The 22,304-nt window shown below is 55.1% G+C and overlaps 1 protein-coding gene and 2 long non-coding RNA genes across 12 annotated transcripts in view; 1 reads left to right on the forward strand and 2 right to left on the reverse strand.

Annotated features, from left to right (window-relative positions):
• Nucleotides 1–22,293, reverse strand: part of FBXO31 (F-box protein 31) — a 37,912-nt gene extending 15,619 nt beyond the window's left edge. Inside the window, exons 1-3 of one of the 9 annotated variants that reach the window (XM_073226391.1) lie at nt 22,238–22,256; nt 5,976–6,047; nt 3,360–3,446 (exon numbers count right to left, since the gene is read on the reverse strand). In XM_073226391.1, the coding sequence (XP_073082492.1) occupies nt 3,360–3,414 (55 nt within the window). In that variant the 5' untranslated portion in view covers nt 3,415–3,446; nt 5,976–6,047; nt 22,238–22,256. Of the gene's footprint in view, nt 1–3,359; nt 3,447–5,975; nt 6,048–7,304; nt 7,324–16,184; nt 16,587–22,237 lie in introns of those variants that run through there. The other 8 variants (XM_073226386.1, XM_073226388.1, XM_073226389.1 and 5 more) reach the window with 8 other exon arrangements.
• On the forward strand, nt 16,610–20,983 carry LOC108400198 (uncharacterized). Of its 2 annotated transcripts, none has more exons than XR_005054683.2 (3): nt 16,610–16,860; nt 17,349–17,490; nt 19,149–20,983. It is a non-coding gene; the product is annotated as an uncharacterized lncRNA (long non-coding RNA). The 2 variants fall into 2 exon arrangements; XR_005054682.2 differs by having other exon boundaries at nt 16,610–16,800.
• LOC140847143 (uncharacterized) lies at nt 20,182–22,231 on the reverse strand. Its single transcript, XR_012126827.1, has 2 exons — nt 21,888–22,231; nt 20,182–20,223 (listed from the first exon to the last, which is right to left on the reverse strand). It is a non-coding gene; the product is annotated as an uncharacterized lncRNA (long non-coding RNA).
• Nucleotides 22,294–22,304: the final 11 nt, after the last annotated feature.

Here is a 22,304-nt window from a genome sequence, read left to right on the forward strand (position 1 = left end):
GCTGACAGTCGCCTTCTAACCCCCGGGGCCCTGCTGGGGAGCTGGCTTCAAAGTGAGGAGCATGTGCGTGCTCAAGCACTTCCCCTCACGCTCATATTCGACCCTTGCCCTGCCCTGCCACGGGGTTTATTCCAGAAACGCAAGGATGGTTCAATGTCCAAAAGTCTATCGATGTATTACACCACATTAACAAAAGGAAAGCTAAAAACCATAAGATCACCTCTATTGAGATGCAAAAAGAAGCCCTGGATAAAACTCAACCTCCACTCATGGTAAAAATTCAACAACATGGGTACAGAGAGAACATGACTCCACATAACAAAGGCCATAAATGACAAACTCACAGCTCACACCATATTCACCAGAGAAAAGCCGCAAGCCTCTCCTCTAAGCGCAGGAACGAGGCAAGGGTGCCCACTCTCACAACCCATATTCAACAGGAAGTCCCAGACAGAACAATTAGGCAAGAAAAAGGGAAAAAAAGCAACCGAATTGGTAAGGAAGTAGTCAAACTGTCACTGTTTGCAGGTGACACAATTAGGCAAGAAAAAGGGAAAAAAAGCAACCGAATTGGTAAGGAAGTAGTCAAACTGTCACTGTTTGCAGGTGACATGACACTACTATACATTGAAAACCCTGAAGACTCCACATACACAAACTGTTAGAATAAACAAACTCAGTAAAGCTGCAGGATACGAGCCAATACACGGCAGGATCAGGAAAGACACAGCAGACGCATCAGCCTGCAGCCAGGCACCCAGCAGCGGTCTCCCCTCCCGGAGGCACTTCCCACTGGGGCCCACTCCCTCTCCCCAGGTGCACCTTCCTGGCCTTACACCCCCCCTCCCTGCCCCAGGGGCCTCCCTCCTTCCCCAGGAACTGCACCCCCCGCCCAAATGCGTTTGGCTCCGTCTGGCCAGCGGGACTTCGGAGGGGCCTTCCCACCAAACTCTGTCCCACGCAGCTGAACAGCCCGTGTCTTTAGTGCTGGGGGATTAAATACGGCCTGTCAATTCGCTTCTTTGTGGTGAGCCATGTTTCATCCAATTCCCTGTCGCCGCTAGAGCAGTCTGGGGCGCTGCCAGAAGTCTAGGTCTGAACCTCAGAACCCAGGGCCCTACAGGTAACGGAAACTTATCTGTAAGTTCAAAGTGCACTTGGACATCGCATCAGTCTGCGCACAGGGACACACGTGAGACACATCACACGGACGACACGCCCGCCGTGCTGCTCCCAATGCCTTACAGACTCAGCAAGACTTGTCAGGCAGAAACATTCAGCCTGATACTGAGAAAAATGAACTAAAGTGATATGGTGGAAGCAGCTAATCTGAGGCCACAGAGCTCCTCACCGCCAGGACCCGAGCCCTTAGCTAAAGCCGAGGTGACTCCTCCAGCGGGCGCCTCACCCTCCGGCTGCTGAGCCTCTTCGGGCCCACAGAACACGGCCCAGGGGTCTCCAGGAGACCAGGTCTCCCTGGTCCCAGGAGCAGCGCAAGTGGGGAGGGACACAGAAGCTTGCCAGGTCCCAGGTCCCTCACCAGCCTTGCGGCACAGCCGATTTTCCTGGAAGGCCCAGCTAACTAACCTCTGTTCTAATGTTTGTTAGGCAGCAAATCCTGAGCTGACACTGGACATATGGAGGCTTCAAATTCGGGCTGAAACTGTTTTTTTCTCATACATGGGACTTTTTCCTCAATAGTCCCAGCACCAGCCAGCCATGGAGCTAACAGACGGCTTGGCTGGGCTACGTCCACAGAGAAAGGTGGCCACTGCTCACAACCGTTCTGCTCACACTGTTCTCTGGACCTTCCAAGTTTCCCGTAACAGCTGTAGTTTTACAAGCACACGCCAGCCTTAGAGGGCACAGCAGCCTGCAACGGAGCAGGTCTGCCACAAAGCTGCCACCCAGGCCGCCGGGGAAGGAGCGCCACAGCGCATGGCTGAACGTCCAGGCGCTCGAAGTCATCTCCCAGAGGCCCCGTGAGGAGCCTGGGCTTGTGGCCCAGCCTTCCGAGCTGCAGAGGCTGCTGGCCCCGAGGTGGGCACCTCCCGGGCAGGCCAGACCTCACAGCCAGACTCCAGCTGAGCGGCTCGAGCTCCGGTGGCTGCCCCTGAAGGGCCCCATGGCAGACGTGGGTGTGATGAGCACAGGGCAGCGCCCATCCTTTCCTATCTGAGCCGGCGCCCATGGCTCCTGCCGGCACAGCCGTGTGGTGGCCCGATGGTTCCCATCCGCCTCCCACCAGGCTGGACGCCCACCACCTCTGCTCACTGGCTGCCCAGCAGAGGGTGCACCGTGATGAACTGATCTAGAGAGGCCGCTCCCCAGGGGGGTCTGGGCAGGAAGAAGATACATACCTTCAGAGCAGGCCCGCCCACCTCCCGGCAGCCCTCGTGATGGCGTCCTGCTCCTGACAAGCCCCCGTCCCCTTCAGGGTGACACAGGAACTCCCACAGTGTCCGCAGCCATGCACGGGGCCCAGACTCCCGCACAGGTCCCGCTGCGCTGACTCCAGCAGGGTCCCCCAAGTGGACAGCAAGCACACTTCAGCCGCGTGCCCAGACTCTGAACGGGGTTAGGAGGCATTCTCTAAGTGACTATCCCTTCTTCTCTAGGCCAGTTCTGTTAGAAAGTGTGCACTGGTAAGGCTCAGAAGCGGTGGGCTCCACACAGATGCTGACGTGGGCACACTCAGAGCAGCCAGGGGACCAGCAAGGGGGCCCCTGTGCTTCCAGAGACCCAGAAACAGCTTCCAGCATAGGATGCTTTCAATATCTCCCGTGACAATGGATATGCACTCTCCATGTCAGCTCAGCCCAGTAGAAGCAGCCGGCTGACCACCACGGGACACGCTGAGGACAAGGTCAGGAGCGCGGTAATGCCAGGGAAAGGGGGAATCAGGTTCTAAATGACCACATTTCTACATATGCTTGTCTGGTGTGGGTCTATTTGTGCACGTGATGTTTTTAATGCACATATGCTGTTAAAATGTGACTGAGGAAACCCAGAAGTAAACCACTTACATCTCACTTCAGAAGGAACGTTTTTAAGGCTTCTTCTACTTTCTCTGCTCTCGGCCTCACAAACGTTAAATATGTGATCTCGTTGGTAACATCCCAGACCCAAAAACTGCTGCGGAAACCTGGCCCCTGTGTGCCGTTGGCCCGGGCTGCCGCCCAGGCACGATCCTGGCATGGCCGGGCCACAGAGAAGGGGCAGCAAGGTGAGCAGAGAGGGGAAGCCAGGGAGTCAGCTCGCTCTGGGGACCAAAGCCACACGTGCCGAGTTAGGGCCCCTCCATGCAGCTGCTCAGCCGTGCTCGCCAGCAAACACCAAAGCCAGCGGGAGGTACGTACGGCAGGTGTACACATCTCTGTACTCCATGTGCTCGTAATCGGGAAGAATTTTCATGAACCGTCCCGACTTCACACGAGGGTTTATACCTGAACAGACACAGGACAGAGCTGAAGGGGGCTCTGCTTTCACAGCTGGACATGGCGCCCACACCCAGCCGACCCCACGCATTCCCTCAGAGACGCATCCCAGCCCCCGGGGAGGCAAGCGTTCGTCAGAGACACAGGCCTGGCTGGAAGGAAACTGCGAGGGTGTACCCTCCTTTTAGTCAACGAAGTCACGCCGGGAGCCCCTGATGGCAGGTGGGCTCAGGCCTCCCCGTGGTCACCCTCCTGCCTCCGCCGCACAGACCGCTGGAGCCCACAGAGGCGTGAAGGCAGAGGTGCAGCTTGCGGGTATTTAGGGTGACTGCGCAGAGAACGCTTGTGTCCCCACTGACACCTCCACCTTGCCCGAGGCACACCTGGCATTTGCCTTTGTCTGGCTGTGTGGTTTGTCTCTGATTATGGACGATGTCTGCCAGCCTCTAACCAGTCAGACCTGTTTACTTCCAAGCCGAGGTTGGCCGACAACCACCTCGGGCAGAAAGTAAGGTCGTTTTCCTCTACCCACCAGTTCCAGAAGCCAAGTGACCACCTCTGGACAGGGCCTCAGAGAAAATCCACAACAGCTTGGCTCCCGCGCTGAGAAAATGAAGATCTCAGGCAGGGGCAGATCAAACACTTGAGGAGACTACGTGACAGATGACGGGAATTACTCTCCGGGTTTCCAGGGATCAACGATCAGAGGCCAAGGGCATCTCCGGGGTCCTCGTCTGCCATGAACACCCCCAGCACTGTGGACACGTGCATGTGTGCCCACCTCACCGGGCACAGCCCCTCCCTGCCCACCCCTGCCTCGCTCCCCCCACCTCCTGCTCAGGCACACCCACCTGCCTGCCCTCAGTGCCCAGATGTCCCCTCCACGGGACAGCGGCAGGAAGGGCCCTGGGTGGAGATGAGCATCTCGGGGCCCTACTTCCCCACGTGTGCCCTACTCTCCCAGGTGCCCGGCAGGCGCGAGCACCTGCCTCCCTCTAGGAAGTGGCTTTAAAGAGAAATTTGTCTTTATAATGCTTTGAAATGATTTCATCAAACGGCCTAACAAACTCAAAAGGTAGTTAGATGGTAAGAACGTGGCGTGTCACACACTCACAGAAATTAGCCCCAAAACGTCAGGGAGCCTTTCCACAGGGGACGCACACAGGCGGCTGCCGTGGGAGCATGGAGCCTGACACCGAAGCGGGCAGCAGGCAGCGCTCCTCGGATCTAGGCTCCGGCCAGATTTAAGGCGCTGAGCGCTGGTGAGCGACGGAGGGACGGAGGGTAGGGCCGGGCTGTGCAGGCACTCACAGAACAGAAACACCACCGTGCCCCTGGCAGAGCCGTCGCTGTGTGGAAGCACCACGTGCACCCAAGCTGGGAGGGTGTGGCCGTGCAGAGGGGCCACGTCGGAGGAGCTCTGAGTAACACGCCCACTGGGACTGGGGACACCCACGGGGTGCCACCTGGCAGGCCCCAGGCCCGGGAGGAGGCTCCCCGCACTCGGGCCACACTCCACGGGACCCCGCGAGCCCCACGGCTGCCCACCGCCCGGCCCTGAACCACAGCCCTTCCCATGGAGAGCGCGGCCCTCAGCTCCTGAGAAGGGGTTTCGGAGGGAGTCCCTTGGGCCAAGTTTTCAGTGGAGACCTGGGTTCAAAGCTCGAAGAATGTGAAGACCAAGATGGCTTGGAGATGAACACCTGAGGTCCCTCAGAGAGGTCAGCAGGTCAACTTGAGGCCAAGGAAGCAGGTCCCCAGCATCTTTGCTGCTCTGCCCTTCAACCCCCAGCCCTGGCGCCCTAGCACCCCCCACCCACACAGGACGTGCCGGACCGCTGCTCAGGGCGGCCTGCTGTGAACACGGCCTTCGCTGCCTCGTGAGACGGGCACCGCAGAGAGGCCAGCGGGGAGGACGCGGGGCTGGAGGAACCTGAGCACCGGGGCGTCTGGTGGCTTGGAAGGCAAAGGGGCGGGGAACAAGAAGCGGGCCAGAAAGCACAGGGAACGGACGGGGGGGCAGACGAGCCCAGCGGAGGGAGGGCTGCGCCAGAGCCGGAGGGGGAGCAGCGTGGGGAGGGGCGCAGTGGGGAGGGGAGGGCGCACGGGGTCACGGGGTCAGGAAGGAAGGACAACCGTGCGCGGCCTCGGGGCCAGGGAGGCGGCAAGGCCTTGTTTCCCAGCACTGCCCGTCCAGCCGTGGGCCCAGATGCCACAGGAAGGAAACCACGCAGGCGCCAGAGTGGCTTCCAGGCCGCCACACCGCTCTTACCTGAGGGTCCCTGACACCTACTAAGAGACGCCCTGATCTGTGATGGGCCGAAAAACAAGGGCGAGATGCCCAGGAAGGGAGAGGAGACCCTCCCAGCGTCAGTCCGCACCGCCACGCTGTCTCTAAAGGGCCGACACGACTCAAGAAGGCGTCCCAGGACGGGAGGGGTGAGCTGGGGTCGGTGGCCACCACCGCCTACGGCCGGCGCTGGCTCGGGGTCTGCCTTTGGAGCGAAGTTAATGATGGATGAAAGCCCAGTGACTTACGCTTCGCGTAGACGTCTCTACAGGACACGCCCGTGATCTCCAGCTTCCGCAAGTTCTCACACACGCCATACTCTGTAACAAGAAACATTGCTGGGAATCACAGTCAAGAAATCACAAAGCAACAGCAAGAGACAGACTGACGGACACAGGCGGGGCGGAGGAGGAGGCCCGCCGAAGCCCAGGCCTTTCCCCAGTCACGCTGTCCTTCGCCGTGGAGACCCGACGGGACTGCACGCTCGGCCAACGCCCTCGCCCACCAGCGAAGCCCTCGTGGGGCCGCTGAGCCAGCCTCTCCCCGGGAGCGCACCCTGCGCGGTCTGTCCGAGAAGCTCTCAGAGCCCGGATCAGACAACCGCCAGCTTCCGAATGCAGCACGGCACAGACTCAGCACTCTGGGAACGATGCGCAGCCCCACGCATGTGAGATCCGCACCGGCCAGGGTCCCCCAGAGGCTGTGGGGCTCGTCCTGCCACTGAGTCTGTTGCACAAAGCCACAGGTTGGACGCTGGGAGGACACCCTGGGCGCTGTCCCTTTCTCATCGGCCTGCCCTTGACCACAGCCAGCAAAGGGGGTTCCCCACACCCGCGACCCCCTGGCCTCCCCCTGCCTGGCTGACAGCACCCTCCCTCTCCTGTCCTGCCCACACGCACTTCCTAATGGAACCTCAGGGCCTTCCCCAGCCTCAGAGAGGCTTCGAAAGGAAAGCCCATGGTGTGCCCGTCCACACCGACACAGAGCTGCCCGCTGGCCTAGAGCCGACAACAACAGTGCCCCCTCACGCCACCATCTGTGCGCCGGGCCCCAGGGCGGGCTCCTGCCGCAGGCCCACGAGGCCAATGCCACTGTCACCTCCTCTTCAAGGGTGAGAAACAGGTGCAGAGAGGCGAGAGGCCTGCACAGCAGAGCAGGACTTTGTGCCAGGGACCCAGAACTGAAGCCTGATGAGGACGCCACACGGGGGTGAGCACGGACCCGGGTTGCACTCTGCAGGCATCTGATGGGACAGAGCAGGGGGCCTGGGACCCCACGGTCATCACCACCAGGGCCCACTGTGCTCACACTGGATGCCGGCGTTCAGCTGCGGTGGCGAGCACCCCGAGGCCTGTACTGTGCCCCATGGCGGGAGGGAAGCCAGGCCAGGCCAGCCTGTGGCTCGGCAGTCTCTCCTCTGATGCTGCCCAGCCGCAGCTGCGAACCACTGTGCAGCCCGAACTTCTGACAGCGCCCGAACCCTCCCAAGGCCTGGTATTTCAGCTGAATGGAGGGGACTAACCAAAATGCGTTGACTGTAGGATCTCAATAGTGACAACATAAAGCTTGAGACGCACCAGGGTGGACAGGCTCCTCCTCTCTGACGTGCAGGGCCTGCTGCCCCTGCCTCCACTGGGGAAGGGCTGGTGTGGGGCCAAAGCCTCCCAAAGACCGAGATCCATGGCCTTGCTCGCTGTCAGACAGAAACACCTGTCCTGCCCTCATGCCGGACAGCGCGTGGGCCCATTCCAGAGGACTACACAAGCTGGGGGAGCGGGAGCCTGGGGAGCTGGACGACGCTGTCTGGGGATCCGGGGTCGGGATGATGTGACACAGCAGGGAAACGAGGTGCCAGCAGAGACCAGTCAGCCGGAATCCCTGCAAACCACCCTGCAGACCAGCTGAACAGGCCACAGCCAGCCTGGCTGCAGAACAGACTGGCACAGCCGCTGTACCCTGCTCTCCCTGGGAGGGCTCCGCTCCCCATGAAGTATCTCCACCACGTCAGCTCTGCGGTGCTGAGCTGGCCAGGGGCTCCTCCCAAAAACCAGGCAGCTGTCACTACTCTGGCTGGCTCTCCATAAACACACGTCTGCGTCCTCTGGCTTGAACAGTTGATGCTCTTCAAGATCGTTACTGCAAACAAGACTGGTGCATCAGCTCGCTTTCCGAGTGGTCTGAGAGGCCAGCTCCTGGCTTGGCTCCTGCACGGGACGGGCGCAGATGAGCCTCTGCCCCTCACTGACCCAGCGGCTGTGCCACTGGGGGGGGCGGGTCTCCTCTGAAGGGCACACTTCCCAGCGGGTGCTAGTGGTAAGCAAGACGCTCTGGAGCCTGAACCGGCAGTCAGCAAGGCCCAGGCCGGCCTTTGTGGGGTGTCGAGACCCCCTCCTGCACCTCCCGTGCGAAGGTGGCTGAGGGCTGTTGACCTGCTGTGTGAGTTTTGTATTTTAGTCTGATGCATACTCCAACCTGACAGAAACAACACATGCCTCTCGTCAGTCACTTGGGCTTCTCAATGGTTCTATTTTTAGCCAGGATGATGCCATGACGAATCTCTATATACAGTGTCAAGAAATGGCACTGCTAACCTCACACAGGAGACAAACATGCACCGCCAGATAAAACAGCCACAGAAGCACCACAGACAGTCAGAAGGGAAGGGAATCACGACGCAGTGCCCGCGGACACAGCAATCCTTAGCGACTTTCCTAATGTTCCCAAAAGGTCACAATAAATTCACCCATGTTGAGTAACGGCACTCGGACCGACTGTTACGGCAAGAAACATTCCCTATTTCCCACATGATGGGAAAACCTTCTCTTTATATAGTAGCTGAGCACAACCCCACATCCTCTGATCATTCATATAAACATTCCCACATGGCATCAAGGAAATGTGCCCCAGAACACAGCATTACGGCCAGAGAGCCTGCCAGGGCACTCCGCATCCCCTCTTCCACGAAAACCGTCAAGTGGCAGCTCCACCCCCCACACACATCCTACCCGAGGCGAGGGGTAGGCACACGCCAGACAGTGCTGCCACAGCTGCCCCACAAGAGAGGGGCTAGGGCTCCAGGCTGTCCATGCAGGGTCCCCCGCCAATCTGCTATGGACAGTAGTCTGTGAAACTATTCAGAGGTGTCTGCCTGCTCCAAAGATGGCAACAAAGTGGAAAAAAGTTGGGAAGCGGGAGAAAAATGGGTGCACTGGACTTGGGGGACTTTATCCAATTAAATGATCACACTTTGAAAAACAGTATGGTGTTTCCTCAAAAAATTAAATTAGCATCACCGCCCGGCCCAGCCACTACCCTGCCTCCAGGTACACACCTGCAAGAACCGAAAGCAGGCACTACACAGACCCTTACGCACCCACGTTCACAGCAGCATTATTTACAAGGGCCAAAGGTGGAGGCACCCAAGTGTCCATCAACAGATGACTGGGTCAACAGGTTCTGGTCCATCCATACAACGAACTATCATTTAAACAGGAAGGTGGTCCTGACATGCCACAGCACAGGTGAGACGATGCTGAGTGAAAATAAGACAGACTTGAAGGGACAAACACTGTAGATTCCACTTGTCCGGGGCCCCTGAAGGAGCCAGATTTGCAGAGACAAGGTAGAGTGGCGGTCCCAGGTCCCCAGGGGCTGGGGGTGGGGAGCTGGCGTGTGATGGGGACAGACTGTCGGTGGGGGAGACACGGTGGCGGTGGCCGCACGACCCTGTGAATGTCCTTAATGCTGCTGAACTGGATACTTAAAAATTATTAAACTGTACCTTATGCAGCATTACCACAATAAAAAAAAATTGAGCTGCCACTTCAAATATTCTGATCAGAACATTTCCAAACAGCTATTTTTAAAATGTTTTGCCAAGAGGGAAAGAACAGCCCAGTCATTTGGCCTGAGTGAAGTGAACCTGAGGTTGCATCCTCACGTGACCCCAGGTCCAGGGACTGCCAGCCCCCTGGCATAGGTCACATGCATGGCGCCCTGTCCGTCTCTGGGCGGGCACGGGTCAGGGGTGCTGTCTCCTGTCCACTCTCCCGCCCCTTCAGGAGAACCCACCCGACACACATCTGCTGCCCGAGGCCCCTGCCTGGAAGGGAAGTGCAGGTGCACAGAGCCCAGCTACGACTGGCACCTGTCTGCACACACTTAGCCGGGAACAGAGATCACAAAGACGTCAGCGTCCTCATCCCGCACACCCAGCCAGAACTGGGAGACCACAGTCAGAGCCTCATTCTCCCAACAGTGCCATATATGGGGGCCTGCCATGTTGCAAAGGCCGTGCTGAGACACCCTCTGCCTTTCGCAGCAAACAGGTGGGCACACAAGATAAGCCTGCAGGGAGGTTCTCTCCGGGTCCTGGAGGGACTGGATGCCAGGGGTGGGCAAGCGCAGGCAGCCCAGCAGGGGGGCGGGGCAGGGCTCACACAGCACCAGGGGCACCCAGGCGGGGCACCTGGCAGGAGGGAGCCAGCCCCCCAGGCCTCCTGACACAGCTGCTCCCAGCGATATCCAAGCACAGCCCCCCAGTGGCAGAGCCCTGACTGCAAACCCGTGTCCTCCGGCACGCGGCTTCACTTAGCTATTACGTACCTGCAGGAAGTGCCTTTTTACTTTTTCATAATGTGGCAGATCTGGGGAAACAGTCTGCAGGCAGCTCAGTAAAAGCTCATGCCTGGATGCAGCGCACAGGGACCTCCCGCCCAACACCCAGAACATCTGGATGCTCACGTTGGGAGGACAGCTGAAACCGCCTACATGATCAACGCGACCTTCCCGGCCACTCAACTCCCTTCAAAGATGAGCCTCCTCAGTACCAACAGGAACCCTGGGAAGCCTGCAATTCCAGCCCCAGGACTCGGACCCACTCCGGCTCCCACGACAGGAACCTGGGAGCTCAGGGAGACCCGCTCCCACTGAGGCCCATCCGTCACCCCAGACGCCCAACCCCCGAGTGTGCGCACACCCACTCGGGCTCACTGCGCCCTTTCTCGACCAGGAGCTGAGGCCCGGCATCTGACTCCGCAGTCGTCCCCCCTGGACCTTTTCTAACACTGCAGACTCCTCACTAGCACTCAACAGGCAGGCCTGGGCTCCAGGGTTACTGGCCTCTCCATCGCCACTAGGTGGACAGTGGCGGCATTATGGGTTGAGTGTGCTGACTCACGCGTTCCCAGGGCAGGCCAGCTCCTGGGGGGCCCTGGGTTTGGGAGGACACGTCCTTCTCCGAGGGCGCCCTGGCAACTGGCACCCTCTTTCAGCCAGAAAGACCAACCCAGATCCTCAAGTGCGTTACAGAGTGACTTCATAAACACAACAAAACAGTAAAAATGGCAGTGTCTGGACCTCAAACAACTGATCGATTCTTTCTGCCAAGCACCATGTCTGTCCATTTAAAGACGGCCAAGGGGAAAATCTTTACCAATGCTTTCTGGGCACCAGATTCACTTTCTAGCTCATTTTCTTATGGTTAAAAAAAAAAAGGAAGTCTTAAAAATATTCTCCACAAGGCCCCATGCTCCTTTTTTCTTTTCTACTTTGCTCATTGAAAGTATGAGGTTTCTCTATAAAGCAGATTAAATTTGCAAAAATACAACTATAAGTCCTTCCAATGAGCAAAGCAGAAAGAAAGAATAAAGGTTTTCTCTATAATTTTGAGATCCTGCTGAATGTCTAGGAGTCTGGCCTCTTCTTCCCATGGTTGAGAAACGTGTGTTTCTGTTACCTGGGCAGTTTGTTTATCCAACTGCTGACCTGCCCACTCACCACCAAGACCAGTGGCCTCCATAAGCGCCCATGAACGGGAATCATGAAATGTTCCTAAAGCCAGCAAAACCAACCGCTCGCCCATTTCACCTCTTCCCAAGATGACCCTTCCAATTTCGACCATATTTAACAAAAGCCACATTTCTCATATTCACACCATGTATCAGACAGAACAGAAACAGCATTTTCTTCTGCATGCAAAAACAGATATACATTGTTAGAAAAGGAGATTACGATGGAATTTAGACTCATTTTACACTTATAACCAATCAAAATATTATACAAATATCATTCCATGTGGTCAAAACACTTACCATCAAGGGAAGAACAGGGCAAATTAAATATCGTAACTCCAAAACCTGACACTGGCAGGTTCTGAGCTGAATAACATGAAATCGTTGTGTCTCAATATTTCAAGTTTAGTGGGGAGAAAACAATACACACATGAGCATTTCTTTTGTTTTTACAATTCTCTTTCGTCATTATGTGAGCATTCTCATTCAGAACTATGATCTGAATTTTCTCAACTCATTACCGGAAGGATTGCGTACACAAACAGTGTTAAACTTGGCTAGCATTTCAAACTCCACGGGCAAAATGGTGGAGTATTAACGAGGAAAAGCCCTGTCAGGGTCAAAGGCAAGCTGACTGACTTGGCTGCCACCCTGAGTACTCTGGGAAACGAGGGCTTATTTATAGCCCCACGTCCAGGCAGGAGGCCGCCTGTAGCCCAGGGAGTGACGCATCAAAAAGCGCTCCCCCCACCCTGCTGCACCGCCTGCAGACGGGCTTGGTTTGCTTTGCTCTCCCCCACAAGAGGGGAGCGCCGCCGCCTGTTACAGGCTTGCCCCACGGATCAGGAGCGCAGGTTCGGCTCCTCGAAGCACCTTTCTTCCGCCTGCCTGAAGGAATACCACTAGGAAATACTTAGTCTAAGCCCTCCGACATGCAGGGGCTCAGACGGCCGCAGTGCTATCAAAGGAGCTGACTTCTTACTGCTGGGATGCTGGAAGCCGTGAGCTCCCCAGGAAACAGGATCAGCCTAGCACTATAGGAAGTCCTCTTAAATACACGTGCCTTGTCCACGCCCGGAAAAGCCACCATGGCCCAGCATTCTCTGCAGCAACTAAACAGGGGTGGGCAGCCCCCGCCTTCCCACTTCCTCTTTGTGGCTTGTCTTCTGTTCTGGGAAACCCGATGACCAAAATACAGAAAGCGAATGTAAACACTGAGTAATAAACATAAAAAGTCACCAATTAGTCTCACTCACCCTCCCAAGACTCTAAGGAACGGAGCCACCTTGACACTGCTGTCTGGGCAGGGCCTGGCAGCTTCATTCTGGGTCAGGACCACCTACCTTCTCGTCCAGCCTGACAGCGCACCTCCCGCTTGCCAACTTACATGAACTTGGCTCTGGCCTTATTATTAACACGCACCCTAACCAAAGGTCTGGTTCAGGAAAGATGAAGTCGGGGGGTCAGAAAAATAAGATCAGACTTGTCTCATACATGATAATTCTTATATATAGATGCCAATCACAATTAGACTCACGCTATGAGACACCCGTGAACACCCGTGGGATTGCCGACCACCCAATTTTGCACCTAGAGGAGCTGGAAATCAAAACTACTAGAATGAGCCAGTGAAAGTGAAGACTTGGATGCCTACCATCTTCATAACCTGGGGATGACAACCTGTAACCTTGAGTAATGTTGTAACTTTTAACTTTTCCAAAAGTCACTATAGGGGAAAGCAAATGACTGTAGACTCTGAGAAAATGTTTTGTAATATATTAAACAGATTAAATAAATGAAACCCACATTTCAATAAGAAAAACTAGCACCAGAGATAAAAAGGACAAAGGATAAGGATATGCAAATGAGGGAAATCTAAACTGCCGACAACCATGTTTTTCAAACAAGCGACCTCACTGGTTACCAGGCATATGCAAATTAAAGTAAGAGTCTGTTGCTCACCCAGACTGGCCCAGATTTTTAAAAAGATGGAACTTAGCAGACACGGGACTCAATGAGATAAAGGACCTGGACCCCAAACTGCAACTCCCTCATGACGATCTGTGCCGTGCATTTGTGTTCCACCTTTCGTGACTTGCCTATCTGTGCCCTAGTGACGGGGTGGTAACAGGTACGACCACTCCGGGAAAGACAGGGCAGTAGCTAGCAAAACTGCAGATCTCACAGCCCACTGCCCCAGCCACACCTCTTCTGGTACATTCCTTAGAGAAATCTGCAAACTCATCTACATCCAGGGAAACCTATATGAGATTTTTTCTTCACTGTCACACTGTGAAAAAAGTAAAAGCGAGCAAAGGAATGAAGTGCGGCCTCTTCAAATTATGAACCACCACACAGCATTTAAGATGAGACTGCAGCAGACTGAAAGGTCTTAACACGGACAGAGCCAGAAAACACCCAAGTTGGCGGGAAAAGCAGAGGGCACAACACTCCCAGTACGATCTCTTTCTTAACATCAGACCACCACAGAACAATGTTACGTGTTGGGGGGAACACAGGTGTGTGCATATACAAGTAACCTGAACCCTCAGCAGTGGCTGCTTCCTGGAGCAGGAAGGACAGCGGTCATCAGAAGGGACGTGAGCATTAGCTTCTTTCTTAGGAAAAGGCAGAGATCAAAGCAAATAAGACGAAAGCCTGAACAGCTGTATTCTGGGGGTGATGAGGAATACGGCTGTGGGATCATTTTTTGGTTCATTTTTTTTAAATTTCTCAAAATGAACATTGCCCTAGCAGGTAGGACCACCTCCGTGAACAAGATGCCTGGAAGGGAAGGGCTGAAGGACCCCATGTCTGTCCCCCAGTTTCTTTCTACAGCTTCTTCAGCACTTCTCGTATTTCCTTAGCAATTCTAAGAATTTACCCTGCGCTGCACCTCCAGTTAATTTTACTCTGTGGCACACCTGAGTTTTCCTGATGACACAAGTCTGTTACCCTCTTTTCCTGGAGTGAGCTACGTACCCTACGGTTCCCCAGAGACAGCCCTGCACCCACCCAGAGACCACCACATAGGTCTGGCTGACTGATGGAGAAACCCCTCCAAGCATGAGGAACATCTGGGTCTCTCAGGAGCACAAAATGCAAAACAAAGCTAATGAAGACGTAGGGTCTGGAGAAAGTGGAACTTTCTGTGCCTCTGTGTTAAAATGTCAAAAGAAACTCACGGGACACATAGATGACTAAAGGTTAATATTGCTAGTATTCAGAGAGCTCACACAAATTTGTGAGAAAAAGACTCCATAAGAGACAAAAGAAAACATATAGGGAATTCACAAAAGGTGAATACAAATGGCCAAGAAGCATCCCAATCAATCAGCTACACTTAAGGGTGAGGGCTTCACCGGCCCCTCAAGGCGGCCCTATGGCAACAGCTCTCCCCACTAACACTTGGGAAGGTGAGGCAGCACGGCCAGGGTCTCCAACGGAACCTGGCCTGCCAACTACAGGCCGCAGGTCTCGACCACGGAGCGTGGCTGTAGATGTCAGATGAATGGCCGATCCCCCTGTGGGGAGGATTTGGGAGAAGAGGCCCTCCCTTGCAGCCTTCCTGGGGGCAAACTGCCCACAGCTGGGCGATGGGTATCAAAGGTGCCATCAATGTGCACACCCTATGACCTATGCCCCCACTCTGGGAAGTGCACGCTAAGAAGATAATCTGAGAAGTTCTAAAAGGTAAATGTAAGTCTTAAAAATTTCTGTAAAATGCACAAAGGCAGTCTTGATAGCGCTGCTTATGACAAGGAAAAACTGCAAATTTCAATGTCTATCAGCAAGGGTCTATGGTATATGCATGCAGTGCAATATTATGAAGCTTTTTTAATATTAAACTGTCTCTAAGAGAATACGACATGATTCTATTTAAGTAAAAAATGTGTACAGGACTCTACAAGTGTACATGGAGAAAGACGTTTTCCAAAATTTAAAGAGGGGCCTGTCTTTCACTGCAATGGTCTCTGATGGATTTTACTTCTTCCTTTTGGGTTCTGCTGTCCTTTTAACCAAAATATGAGAGATTATTGAACATAAGTGATGCGTCGACGTTGAAACGCAGAGAGCCTGGAGCTCTGGATTAAATGAACCTTTCCTCCTGGTATTTGCTACAAACCACAAACCGCGCCGAGGGAGCTGCACCGCCCCTGCACGGCCCCGTCCTCGCCCTCGCCCTCGGGGACACTCAAACACTCCCCTGACGGCTCAAGTTCACCCTCAACCCTCTGCTCAGCCCCGCCCCCAAGGGGCAGACGTCAGCCGCTCCCCGGCCCGAGCCCAGCCCCGGCCGCCCTCACTCCCCGCGGCTCCGCGGCGGCCGGTCCCCGCAGTTGGGGGCCTCCAACCCGCCCTGAGCCCCGCAGTGCGGGCAGGGCCCGGCTCCGCTCCCCACCCGCAACTCCACTTCGCCCGACCCCGCGCCCCAGGTCTGCAGCAGGGCCCCCCGGAGTCACTGCCCCGCGACGGCCGGGACCCCCCGAGGGCCCTGACCTGCGGCAGGTCCCGTCTTGGAAGAGGGACCCCCGCGACGGCCGGGACACCCCCTCCCGGGCCCCAGACCAGCGCGGGACGCGTCCGGGGCCCGCGGGAACCCAGCCCCGAGCCGCTGCAGGTCGGGGCCCGCGAGCGCCGCCCGGGTCCCCGCGGCGCACTCACCCTCCCGGCAGCGCCGTCTCCAGATGGTGTCGGTGTGCAGGATGTGCCGGAACTTGGTGCAGACCTGGGCCAGGCTGGGCAGGTCGGTGCCGGGCAGCGAGGCGAAGATCTCCACCAGCAGCTCGGGCGGCAGCTCCAGCAGCGAGCAGCGCGGGGGCGGCGAGGGGCCCGCGCTCCGGCCGACGCCAGCCCCGGACAGCGCCGCCGCGCCCGCCTCGATGCGCTCCTCCTCGGGGTCGGTGTCCGGCTCGCTGTCGGCCGCCGCGGTCTCGGCCGGGCCCTGGCGCTGCTGGCGGCGCCGGCATCCCCGCGACGGGCCCACCCCGCAGAGCCGAGCGCAGACCGCCATGCCGGCCCGAGTGACGGCCCGCGCTGCCGCCGCCGCCGCCGTGCGCACGCGCAGCCCCGCCCCGGGCCCCGCCCCGACACCGCCCGCCCGGGCTCAGCCCCGCCCACCAGGTGGGACCAGCAGAGGCTCCGGCCCTGCGGAGCCCCGGCCCCCTTTTCCCGCGGAGGGGTCAGCGGGACCCTCTCCCCGCGGCCCGCGGCCCCGCGCGCCCCCGGCCTCAGCCCACTTGAGGCCTGAGGGCCCCGTCCAGCGCCCGGACGGAGCACGGTAAAAGAATGTCACCCACAAACGCGCGAAGGCCGCCCCCTCCCGACCCGGGACGTGCACGTGAGGACCCAGCCCCCCACCTGCAGAGCGCGGGCTGACGCTCTCCCCACTGCGCTAGGGGCCCCCCGTGGGACGCTTCTGGGCATGACAGTCGCCTGAGGACTCTCCTGGGAGCTCCCGGCAGGCCCCAGAGGACTCCCTAGGACACCCCGGAGGATCCCCCAGATCCCCCCAGGACGCCCCGGAGGATCCCCCAGATCCCCACCCTGACGGTCCCCCCCGAGGACGCCCCGGAGGATCCCCCAGGTCCCCACCCCGACAGACCCCCCAGGACACCCCGGGGGATCCATCCCCCTCTGCTACTCACCCACGTAGGCCACCCTCACTAGTGTCCCCAAAATCCCCCAGGATGGACCCCAGGACCTCTGGGCACAGAAGGCTGATTGGGTGGCCAGTGGAGCGAAATAAGTCGTATAGAACCCCGAATGGTGCCCATCAGCCGTCTTTTATCTAAGAATGCATATCTCTCATTTCTACCCTTACTGCAGTGAGGAGGAGAGGGAGACCAGCTGGCTGCCCAGCCAGACCACCAGCCCTGTGCCACCCTGGGGATCTGGCTGGTGTTTCCGGCTACCGTTTGCAGTGCTCCAGGGCACACGTGCTCTAGAGGGCCTCGCACACCTGGCAGGAGTAAGTAACACCACCTCCTGACCTTCAACAGGTCATGATAACCAGAAACTGCTGCTTTGGGTTGTTTCCAGAAAGGAGGCCCAGGGGCGGGGAGGTGGCTACAGGAACGGTTCACTAGAAGGCTGCCTGACTCCCGCTGTGGTCAGCACTCACCTCACACCCTCGAGTGCTGGAGGAGTTAGTTGCCCGGGGCCTAAACGGAAACTAAGAACCCACACACATACCCTAGGGGGGGTCTGACTGATCAAAGAGAAAATGAGTGGCCTGCCAGTTCCCTGATCCCAGCCTCCATAAATTCATGACTATTCACCACCACCTCCATATGGAGGTCTGGAGGCAGCAAATAGGGCTGCCTACCCTGGTAGATGGAATCCGATAAACAGGGAAGTGCGTCTTCTGACAAACTTAACAATACAACACGTCTTAGTTCAAATCTTGACCATCGCGAGTCCACGCTGTTGGAAAACAACATCCAAGTGACCTCCCACTCCCACCCGATCCTCCACACTGTTCCCAAAACTCTCTTCCTTGTATAGCAACGCATGAACAAAGCAGACTCACTGTGTCACTCATCTATTTAAATGTATTTAACGGCCCCATTGACTTCTTCTGTCATGTACCCCACAATCTGGTCCTAACCTCCCAGCCAGGCTTAGTCTCAGGTCCCCACACCCATCTCTCAAGGGAGTCGCCTGACGCTCCGGAACTCCCACGCCTCACATCTCTCATCTTTGCTCAACTGTCTCCTCTGCCAGGAAATCCATCTCCCCAGTCTGTGCCATCAAACACCCCATCCCCATCCTCCTTATCCTCAAAGGGCTTCCCCTTCTAGGAAGGATGACCCCTTATTACAGCCCCACCATTTTGTTCTGTTACAAATACTGGCTTCTTTCTGTACAAGCCTTACTAGATACCTACCCTGCCACATGACAAATCTGCAAACATACATCATCTATCAATGAATGTCCACTGAATAAATGTTTGTTGAACTAAAAAAAGAATAAACAAAGTGGCTAAAAGGCTAAAAATTGAAGAGCAGTTATGCAACAGATGGAGAGAGGACGATGGATTATCACATCATGACCTAAGCTAGTAACTCGGCAGGCACATGTGAATCAAGCAATGTAATGAATATCGACATAATGCCTGACTAGTCTGTGCTGTTCTGCGTGGCTCCAGAGATTTTAAAGCATAATCCTTGCCACTGTTCTATTTCAGTTTTTTTTTTTTTTACTTGATCTACCCCCCTACTAGGTCCTATTAATAAGATACAACTCTCTCCTTCAGGAGTTTAGAGTTTTTTTAAGGTGCAAAATAATCTGGTTAAATCTCTAACTTTAGAAGAATGGTTAAACTACTCTACATTTAGATAATTTGAATTATGCAACTGTGCATTAAGAAGACACATCTGTGTGTCCTCGAGAGCAGGAATACCAGAAGGCGTTGTCCCCCCCCACCAGACACTGTCCCACCCCACGGTGTTGAGGGACTGAATTAGTGCTGACAGGAACAGAAAGACAGGGATGGCTATGGAGTGACCCATCTGCAGGGGAGGGGGGACCCAGGGGGAAAGACAGTGTGCAGCTGGCAACCATCATTCACTGAACCCTGAGAGCTTTATTTGCCCTTGAACAACACCTCTACCATCCCTTCTACAGAACTGTCTCTTTTACAAAGAACACTAAGGAGGAAGCATTCATACTAAAAGAAGGAAAAATGGATGGTTTGTTCTAACATTCTGATGAGGTCACAGTAATGAGCTCTTTGTTGGTGAAAAGGAACCGCATCTAAGGAAATCAGTACAGTACAGGATGGCGCATTTTTCAGTAGGTCACCTGAAAGGTCACGGGAAGCTGTGTTTCTTGGACTTAAGGAAACTGTATTTACTACCCATACCGGTTCTCAGAATCTGGATGCCAAAAATGGCATCTTACGCCCTGCTCAGAGGAAACAGTTAAGGTGAACGGAAGGAAGGGAGACATTCAAAAGCTGAACAAGAGGCTCACAGTTCAAAAGAAGAGGCCCAGCCGCGTTTCAGCTGTCGCAGCCCTCGACGGTCCCATATAAGGGCAGAGGCAGGGCGAGCAGCAATCCTTCAGAATTTGTTTAATTAAACAAGCGAACAGAAAAAAAAACCAGTGGAAGTCAGCCAGTCCATCAGGTATTCTCTGAAATGATGGGAGCACCCGGGTGATTCACGACGGCTTTGCTGCCCGAGCGAGTTTGCGATTTCTGAGTTGCCCACCCGGGAGAGCCTCCCTGGGGGAGGATGCCTCGGCTCCCACAGCACCTCGGAGCACCCAGGGAGACTCCTAAGACGGCGACCTACGGAGCGTCAACTCCAAAATCCTCCCGACCGAGTCCTTTCTGAAAATAGCTCGGGGCTCCTGTTGAGCAATACTTGTTTGTTTACTTGTTCTAAACAGCAAGGCGATGACACGGGACTGATGGGCTCCCAGCCAATGGCTGCTCAGACAGCCTGGAGGGTGGCCGGTGTCTCCCAACCAGAAAGGGGAGAGGCGGGACTGGCCGGGCAGGCCGCAGGGGCTGGGCAAGTTCTCCGCGTGACTTGCCTTCCATGTTGAGTGTGGCAAAAAACACTCCGCGGCGTTCTGTGCTGCAGGTTAACGCCTCACGCCTGCTTGGACGGGGGCTTAGAAAGAGCGACAGCATCATTTCCAGCCATGTTACATCATAGTGCTGGGACGCGGTGTTCTATTTTCAGCGGTTACACTATTTCCCCGGCAATTACGTCATGTCATGAAAAAAACGAGCAGGGTGGGAGTTATCTAACTGACACTGCTTGGCTTTCTAGAATGTTTGTTCGATAGTTTAAAAGCACCATGAGATTCCTCGGGAAAACATTGAATAAATTTAAAGATGTGTTCTTGCTTTTCTACTTCATATGGACTATTTCAAGAACAGATGTTTGTTATTCACTTAAAAATAAATCATACAATGCTTACATTAACTGGCTTAAAATAATGCAATAACTGAAATACTGATTGACCACTGAATATTGTGGGGGCATATGGAATTTTTCATACACCCAAACACACGCTTGTTTTCAAAAGTTACATGAACTTGATTGATTTTTATTTGCATATGAATATAAATTAATAAATTTTACATGTAATTTATATAGTATTTGTATGAATATGCTTCCATGGAGATTATGCTTATAAAACACCTTTATACACCAACCCACTTGGACGGTCTTCTGAGAAACGTATGGGTGTGTGGTTTTAGGTTCAAGTAGGAATTCCAGACTGGGGTAGAATTGTAACAGCCACTATAAATATGGACTTCAGCACTTGAAAATCACAGAGCGATCCTGTCCCATGGTTACATAGCCACTGAGGCTGCCCCCTAAGGTGGTGAACCTAAAACCTGGGGTAACACGGTGAAGCTCTCTGGATGTCTAAGGGACTGGAAAATATGAAACGCTCTGGCCCCTTCCTCCCATCTCCATATGCCAGATATAGATTTTTTTTCCCTTTTCCTGCATTTGTTAACAGTTGTCCAGCAAGAGAAGGAAAAGTCCATTTCTTACAAAGTGGCAATTAAGCCCAGAAAGCCTCACCAGTCAGTACGTAACACTAAAAAAACGCAGAGAAGAAAGCAACACACAGTCCATGCTCTCCTTTAAGACCTCAAACCCCATCATTTCTGTATCTGGCAGGAAGCAGGTACATAATAAGCAGACTGCATTTTTTTTTTCTGTCTTCATAGAATTAATACAAAACAACCAAGATAGAACTCTCAGAGCTTAAAACCTTCCACTGTAACTCTGGAAACCAGATGGGACGTTTAAGTGCCCTTCTTTATTCACTATTTACTATCAAAGATCTTCAAGGTACACAACTGTGATAGAGGGGGAAAAAACCTGGAACAGAGTGACACATGCACAAATGCGGTGTTTTCTTTTGTAAACGGTGGCAAAATAAAGAGCTACAATTAACAACATTGTTCTGGTGGTGGTGAACAATTATACAAGGATCTGCAACAATACTGGCTTCTCGATAAGGAAAGAAATCCCAGCTATATTAAAACCACTTTAAGAAATAGATTTCTGTATGTTTTGCATATTTGTAATATTAGCGCAATCCAAGTACTTTACCAAACGAGCATATAGGAACGACTTTTGCAAACTCGAAGGCCTGGAGACATGGTAATCAGTCAAAGTATTAGCTAATAAAGAGCAAAAAAAGCCGAAGATTCCAGGGCTTGTTTATAGATACACGCTCCTCAGACCATAGGGCCCTGACTGCAGGGTAGGGACCCGGTGCAGCGGGGGCTGTACCCTGCAGCCCCTATTTGCTGTTCATGAAAACGAGTTCAGGAGGGTGATTGTTCTTTTACGAATGGGCCTGAGACTCAGAGAAATGGCACCTTACTCAAGGTCGCACAGCCGGTTAGTGTGAGCGTTGCGGCTCGGCCCTGGGGAGACCGGGACGCTCCTTCAGGGCCACCCGGCGTCCCCGACGGCCGCAGCGTCGGGTCCAAGCGCTGGCCCGACAGGGAGGCGGACGTCCCCCGGGCCAGAGCGGAGCACACCTCTGCCGGGCAGCTGCGGGCCGGGACCGCGTAGGAGGGAGGCTCCAGAGCGGACGGGGCCCCGCGCGCGGCGCGCAGAGCACGGTCCCCGGGAGACAGCCTGCAGCCCCAAGGCCGCCGCGTTCCGGGCCCGCTTTATTTCCAGAAAGCGACACGCACGCACGTCGTCCCGAGCACACGCACCACTTACCCGCGGCCACGCACCGCGCGCCCGAGCCCCCACGCATGCGCGCAAGCGCCTAGCCTGCTTCCGCCAC

Source organism: Manis javanica, chromosome 17 (assembly GCF_040802235.1).
Source record: "Manis javanica isolate MJ-LG chromosome 17, MJ_LKY, whole genome shotgun sequence".
In the NCBI taxonomy this organism is placed as follows: Eukaryota; Metazoa; Chordata; class Mammalia; order Pholidota; family Manidae; genus Manis; species Manis javanica.